The sequence below is a fragment of the Olea europaea genome, unplaced genomic scaffold, assembly GCF_002742605.1.
Source record: "Olea europaea var. sylvestris unplaced genomic scaffold, O_europaea_v1 scaffold1767, whole genome shotgun sequence".
Taxonomy (NCBI): Eukaryota; Viridiplantae; Streptophyta; class Magnoliopsida; order Lamiales; family Oleaceae; genus Olea; species Olea europaea.
The window spans coordinates 89,251-96,696 of record NW_019235398.1 but is presented as its reverse complement, the minus strand read 5'-3'; the positions used below and the strand labels follow the sequence as shown (position 1 = coordinate 96,696).

Sequence of the window (7,446 nt, the reverse complement as noted above, 5' to 3'; positions counted from 1 at the left end):
TTTTCATGTTGTTTTGGCAAGTCCAAGTGAAACAAGTGAATACATATATAATTATAGAGTCAAAATCATTTGAATTCAAAGTTCAGAATTAATGACAAGTGATATAACTAGATGTAGAAGATGACCACAAGCTCAAATCCAATGATTATGGTCCGCAATTATACCGAACTAGCACAATCATTGTCAAACACTCAAGGTCAATAATCACATGCCAAGTGGATTTAAGGGATCCACTTCACAAATGAACTTGTTTCGGTGTTCATTTAATTAATTATCTTTTACCTCTAGTTCGATACAATTGACCATTGACTCTTTGCCTTTTCTGTGTAATTGCGAGTTTTAATACATTGATTTCTGTTTCTTCTCATGATATTATGCTATGAGTTCTTTCTTGTAAGCCTGTATGATTTGAAATAAAGGGAATATAATAATATAAAGTTATTGATGATGATGATTTTGTTGATACTATAAGAAGTTCTGTTAATTCTGTGTGTGTGTGTGTGTTTAATTTTTTTTTTTTTTTTTTCCCATATTTTTGGTTCACATTATGCATATTCTAATCTAATTTCTTCCGCTGAATTTATTTGATAATTTGTTTCTTCCTTGAAACCATTGCCCGAGCAGTCAAGCTTACTAACTGAGTCACCAACAGGATCTTGTTTTCCAGAACCCTTCGTATAGAATGCCATCAGAAATTCCTGATGCACCTGAAGATGAAAAAGAACCATTCGTTGAGGTCGATCCAACGGGCAGGTTTGGACGCTACAGTGATTTACTTGGTAGCGGTGCTGTGAAGAAGGTTTATCGAGCATTTGATCAACACGAAGGCATAGACGTGGCATGGAACCAGGTTCGACTCAGGAATTTCAGCAGCGATCCGTCTGTTATCATGAGACTTCGCTCGGAGATCGAGTTGCTAAAGACATTGAAGCACGATAATATCATCGTCCTCTACCATTTCTGGAAAGATGTAGAGAAAAATACTATGAATTTTATCACTGAGGCATGTGCATCTAATTTGAGGGAGTACAGGAAGAAGCATCGCCATGTTTCCATCAAGGCAATGAAGAAATGGTCAAGACAAATTCTCAAAGGCTTAGACTATCTCCATACTCATGAACCCTGCGTCATTCATAGAGATTTGAATTGCAGTAATATTTTCATCAACGGGAATGTTGGAAAGGTATGTGCAATCTAGTTAATTTCTTATAAATGGACTAACTCACTATTGTTGCTCGAAAATTAACATCATGAATATTGAGTCTGAAGTTGGTGTTCGGGCACCTCTGGTATCGCTGTCTGATGAGTCCTTGTTATCTTCACCTGGAGAATGTTCTTGAAGCCCTTGGGATGATTGAGTCGAAAAGAGAAGGGGAGCATATATATTGGTATGTAAAGGGGGATGAATTACCAAAACTCTTTTTTCTTAGGAATAAGCTAAAATGGAAACCGAATCGAGCAGTTTGGCTCAGTTCTAGCTAAAATATCTTAGTCATTTTTCATTGGTTTTTCTGCTTCTTGGTTTTATAGTCTAATTTGACACGAACCGATCTAGCTGATAGCACTAAGTTTTACTAATAATGCATTATATGAGGTTTGGGACAATTTTTAGGGTATCGAGTCTATAGACTAATCTTCACATTATCTTGATTGAAGGGAGATGTTTTTGGGCTTGAAGTAGGTAATTTATTTTCATGTTCTCCATTTTTTACTTCAGGGCCTAAGAGTTGTCTTTTCTTTTGATCTGAAATTCATTAGGATTGGGTTGTATATGTTTGGTATCATCACCAAGGAGATGTGCTACACGTACAAGCAATTTTACATATAAGTTGTCACATAAAAAATATAAAGAAAAACAATTTCTGTCAAACTGCTTTTTCAATTTGTTTTTCTTTTTTATTTTTCATAGGTCGACCTATCTATCAAATGAGGTGTACAAATAGCAAAATTCCGTCACTAAGTAACTGTCATGTAGTTTTGATTTTTCTCAAAACGACTTAGGATTAGTACTCATTAATCTTATTTATAACATTTGCAGGTCAAGATTGGAGATTTAGGGTTGGCAACAATAGTTGGAAAGAGCCATGCAGCACATTCATTATTAGGAACACCCGAGTATATGGCACCAGAACTTTATGATGAGAATTACACTGAATTAGTAGACATATATTCATTTGGAATGTGTTTACTGGAAATGGACACATTGGAAATACCATACAGTGAATGTGACAGCCTTGGGAAGATATACAAGAAGGTTACAAGTGGAGTGATGCCTCAATCTATGAAGAAAGTGAGTGATCCAGAATTGAAGTCATTCATTGAAAGATGCATTGGGCAGCCAAGAATGAGACCCTCAGCGGCTCAACTTCTTCAGGACTCATTTCTTTCTGATGGGATTGACTTAGATGAGAATGATCTTTAACGGCTCATGATCAGTCGACCCTCAACTCATTCTAAACTAGACTGACTGAACAGAGAGAAATCTAAGTGGTGTTTGTGTTTTCTTCTTCTTTGTCTTCATAAACGTACAAAAACTTAAAAACTTGTTAATCGAATTAAATAAATCAATTTCTTTCCAAAATCATCCTGATTACTAATACATGAACAAATTTTATGCAAAACTCGGGAAACAATAAATCTGCTTGTACAGAAGTGCAATTGCTAGAATTTCGCCAGAAGCAGATGTGGTAGTATTTGATTGGTCTGCTCTTTTTTCCTTTGCCATGTCCAACAAAAATCTATCATGTGTATTCTGGTGAAATTCTGACATAATTTTTCTGTACAAGCAGTAGGATTGCTATGGAAATTAGGAAGTAGAGAATTTTAAATTATGAAAAGTTGGATAAGGAAAGGTTATCCATCTTAATCATGTTGAAAATTATACAGTTCGACCCAACTAACCCCTAGAGGGGGGGGGGTGAATAGGTTTTTATGCTGAATTTAAACAAGTTAATTAATAATTGCAACAAGTCATGGTTATTAATTAGTCCAGATGAATTTACATGCAATCTATCCTATATTGAATTATAGCATTATAATAAATTGCTGAAAAATAAATAACAAGGGATATCTGTTGACGGAGAAAATCCCTTGTAGAATTAAAAACTCTGGGTCCAAGCCAGTATAAATCCACTATAAACAAATAAACTTACAGTACTGCCAAATTCAACCAACACAAGTACTTTCTGACCTCCTGACTCTAATTCCTCAAAGCTCTCCTAAATTGTGTGCTCATGCACTAACTCCTACCTTTCTGATTTCGTCCATCTCCAAACCAACAACCGGAACTTCGATCACATTCATTGATCTTCAACATTTGATAGATACTCTAGAAGTATGGATTTTTGGTGTTTGATTTATGAGTTTTGATGTTTTTAATTGCAATACTCAAGGATGAATGGATTGAAGGATATAGAAATAGTATATGTGGTTTCTCACAATGCTCAATCCAAGGTATTATCGTGAAGAGGCACAGGTATTTATATAGTGGATATTTTGGGTAGTATGAGTCTGTTAAAATTTTCGAAAATCACAAATTAGGATAAGCGAACAACAATGTTTCGCTCGAACGATGTCCCGGGCGATGATGAGAACCAATTTTATCAGTCGACATGAATGACTGAACGATAATTCAACATCGAATAATGGATGAACCGACCAAACGTTGCTTTACCTATTGGACGGCTAATACTCTTTGTGGCTTGTTGATTCTTTCCATTGGAAGTTAACCCTAGTCGAGTCTACTTACCATATCCTGACTTACCTTATGTTGGCCACTTGACTTAATATATATATTGGTGTTTTCCCTTGACTCTTAGTCCCGTCCATATTGAAGCCATGAGATAGAGAGACTGCCGTGTTCTGCCGTGTTCTTCTGCCTTCTTCTTCTTCGTGATTTCTTCTCCATTCCAATTGCTTGAGCCTTTGTAACTCTTACCTGTGTGGTATCCATCCTAAGTGTGTGGATTGAATCAACAAAGCAAAAGAGGAAAGCAACCATAGGAGAGGGTAGCGCCAGCGGCTTGGTGACTTTGGTTTTGATGTTGAATTCGATTTTAATGGTTAACTGAGCCCGAAAATCACCGTGAGCAGCTTAAGGAAGATCCTAACATCTAGTATCAGAGCTTGGGTAGCAAAAAAGGCTCAAAATCGGCTGATTTTCGCATCTTCAACCTAGAATCCGAATCTGAAAATTTGCAATTACTCACAAACCAAAGCTCGGTTGGACAAACGGAGGCCATACCCATCATCAGCAGGTCGAGGCGCTCTCGGAGAAGCGGCGCGTGGGGGATTTTTCGGCGACGCTGTCTTCAGGTAACTTGCTTGTTTCGATCTCCTGAACGCGCTGATATACTTTGTTTTGTGTTTCAGGTTACACAGAAAAAGTTGGACGATTTTGCCCTTTGGTACGACGCCGACTGAAATTAAACAGCAAGCTCGTTTTTCTCCACTCTACGGACTCAGATAGGTCCGCTCTAGTAAATTGGCTTAATCCATTTAAATTCAGCAATAGCAAGATCATCGTGTGGGGTGATCGTTAGGTTTTGGGGTTACCGTGAAGGGGTAACCGTTGCTTGTGCTAGAATTAGGATTACTTGCGTTAATTGAGTGTTTGTTCTTTTAATTCAAAGTGTTTGTTATTTCTTGGTGGACGTAACGTTTAGGTTCATTGTTACCTTTGCTAAGAATTAACAAAATATTACCTTATCACGTTTCCCAATACTACTTCGTGTGGTTTAATTAGTGTGTTAACCAAGGACAACACATAATTTTGATTTGGGAATTTTTAACGGTAAAGGGGACTTCTCTATCTGGCAATAAAAGATGAGAGGCATACTAGTCCAACAAAAGGTGTCAAAAGCCATCGAAGGCAATTTTGCATCTGATATCTCAAAAGAACAAAAAGAGGAAGCCGATGAGCTTGCCTATACCTCAATAATATTACACTTGTCTGACGCTGCCTTAAGAAAAGTGGGAAAACTAAAAACCACCAAAGAACTTTGGAAAAGACTAGAAGACTTATACTTACTTAAATCTACACTGAATAAACTCTACCTACTCAAACGATTCTTCAGCTTTAAAATGGATCCTTCCAAGGATCTTGACGACAATTTAGATGTATTTAACAAATTGGTGCAAGATATTGTCAATTGTGACGAAGCCGTGTCTGAAACCTATAAGGCTATTATCTTGCTCAATTCAATCCCAGACTCTTATAAAGAAGTTAAAAATGCCATTAAGTATGGTAGGGACACGCTAACACCTGAAATTGTCGTAGATTCTCTTAGGAGTAAGGAGATAGAAATGAGGGCTGAAAAACAGGATAGGAGGAGTGGAGAGTTGCATATGATGCGGGGTAGAACACAATTTAGGCAAGCCAGTCATGATGGATACCAAAGTAGTGGCGAATCAAGTAGTAATAGTTGGAAAAAGAAGGGGAATGGTAGACCTAGATCAAAGTTTAGAACTAAGGGTAGAAAATGCTATGGCTGTGGAGGCACAGGGCATTTTATAAAAGACTGTCATAAAGAAAAAGGAAAACAGAAGGTTAAGGAAAGAGATGAGGTAAATGTGTTATCCCCTACCTCCGATACTGAAAACGGTGAAGTCTATGTGATCACTAGTCCAGTCGCATACGCTACTGAATTAAATCTAACTACTAATTCTCACATGCATGAATGGATATTAGATTCTGGTGCGTCTTTTCATGTGACATCTGAAAAGAACTGGTTTGAAAACTTGCAAGAATCTAATGATGGGCAAGTAGTTCTGTGTGATAACTTCTCCTATACAATTGCTGGAATTGGAGATATAAAGATAAAATTTAACACAGGCTTTGTGTACGTGTTAAAGGAAGTTAGATACATTCCGAAATTATCTAGGAATTTGATTTTAGTAGGAAGACTTGAGAAAGACAACTTCACAGGTAAAATTGAAAACGATATGTTTAAAATGATGAAGAGTGCGTTAATCTCTATTAAGGGAATCAAGAAATACGACATTTATATCACTACTGGGGAAGTGATTAGAGGATTAAACTCCTCTATTTCTTCCGCCAAAATCGATCACACACACACGTGGCATAGTAGGCTTGCACACGTAAGCATTAAAGGACTTAAGCTACTTAATGAAAAAGGTGCATTTGGTAATGACTGTGTGTCTGATCTATCGTTCTGTGATCACTGTGTGCTTGGAAAGCACCATAGAGTGTCGTTTTCCACCAGTACGCATAAGGCTAAAAGTATGCTTGAATATGTGCATTCTGATCTGTGAGGTTCTGCTAGTAATCCCACATTGGGTGGGAATAGGTATTTCCTATCTATCATAGATGACTACACCAGGAAAGTATGGGTCTATCTATTGAAAGACAAAACTGAAACCTTCCATAACTTTAACAATTGGAAGAAACAAATAGAAAACCAAACTAGCAAGAGGATCAAATTTTTAAGGACAGATAACGGCCTAGAATTCTGTAATGCTGAATTCGATAGGATGTGTAAAGAAAGTGGAATAACGAGGCACAAAACGGTTCTTTATACTCCCCAGCAAAACGGGATAGTAGAAAGAATGAATAGGACCATACTAGACAAAGTGCGATGCATGATGTTAAGTTCTGGGGTTCCTAAGTCATTTTGGGGTGAAGCCGTTGTCACTGCCTGTTATCTAATAAATTTGACTCCATCGGCTGCATTAAATGGTGATACTCCACATGAGAAATGGTTTGAAAAATTGGGTGACTACTCAATGCTTAAAGCGTTTGGCTGTACTGCCTTTTCTCATCAAAGTGAGGGAAAGTTAGAACCTAGAGCCAGGAAGTGTGTCTTTCTAGGATATCCCGAAGGGGTTAAGGGCTATAGGCTATGGGATAGAAGCCAAAAAGGAGTTAAGATCATCGTGAGTAGGGATGTCACATTTAATGAGAATGAGATGCCTTGTCTAAAGAACAAAACCGAACCAGTAAGTGAAACTGAATCAAGTGAAGAAAGAAATCGGTTTAAGGTGGAGTTAGGAAAATTTAACACATCAGTACCTAGTACTTTGAGTGAGGTGGAGATTCAGGTCCAAGAACCTGAAGAAGAGAATGAAGTAGTGATAGAAGAGCATCCTGAGGAAGAAAATCCATTAGCTAACTATAATTTAGTTAGAGATAGAGAGAAAAGACAAACAAGAGAACCTAGAAGGTTCGGGTATGAATCTGAATTGGATTTTCCATACGCTAGTTACGAAGAACTAGTTGATAGGGAGCCGGAAACTTTTGAAGAGGCTATGAATAGTGGTCAATCTAAGAGTGGCTTAAGGCTAATGAAAGAAGAGATGAGTTCTCTAGAAAAGAATCAAACTTGGGAGTTAGTACCGAGACCTAAGAATAAATCAATCGTTGATTGCAAGTGGGTCTTTAAGGTTAAGGAAGGTACTAGTAGTTCAGAACCCTTAAGGTTTAAGGCT

The 7,446-nt window shown here is 37.4% G+C and overlaps 1 protein-coding gene across 1 annotated transcript; it reads left to right on the top strand.

Annotated features, from left to right (window-relative positions):
* Positions 1 to 6: 6 nt before the first annotated feature.
* LOC111378109 (probable serine/threonine-protein kinase WNK11) lies at positions 7 to 3,505 on the top strand. Its single transcript, XM_023001277.1, has 2 exons — positions 7 to 1,183; positions 2,039 to 3,505. Exons 1-2 carry the CDS (start codon positions 683 to 685, stop codon positions 2,420 to 2,422), a joined length of 885 nt encoding a protein of 294 aa, XP_022857045.1. The 5' UTR covers positions 7 to 682; the 3' UTR covers positions 2,423 to 3,505.
* Positions 3,506 to 7,446: the final 3,941 nt, after the last annotated feature.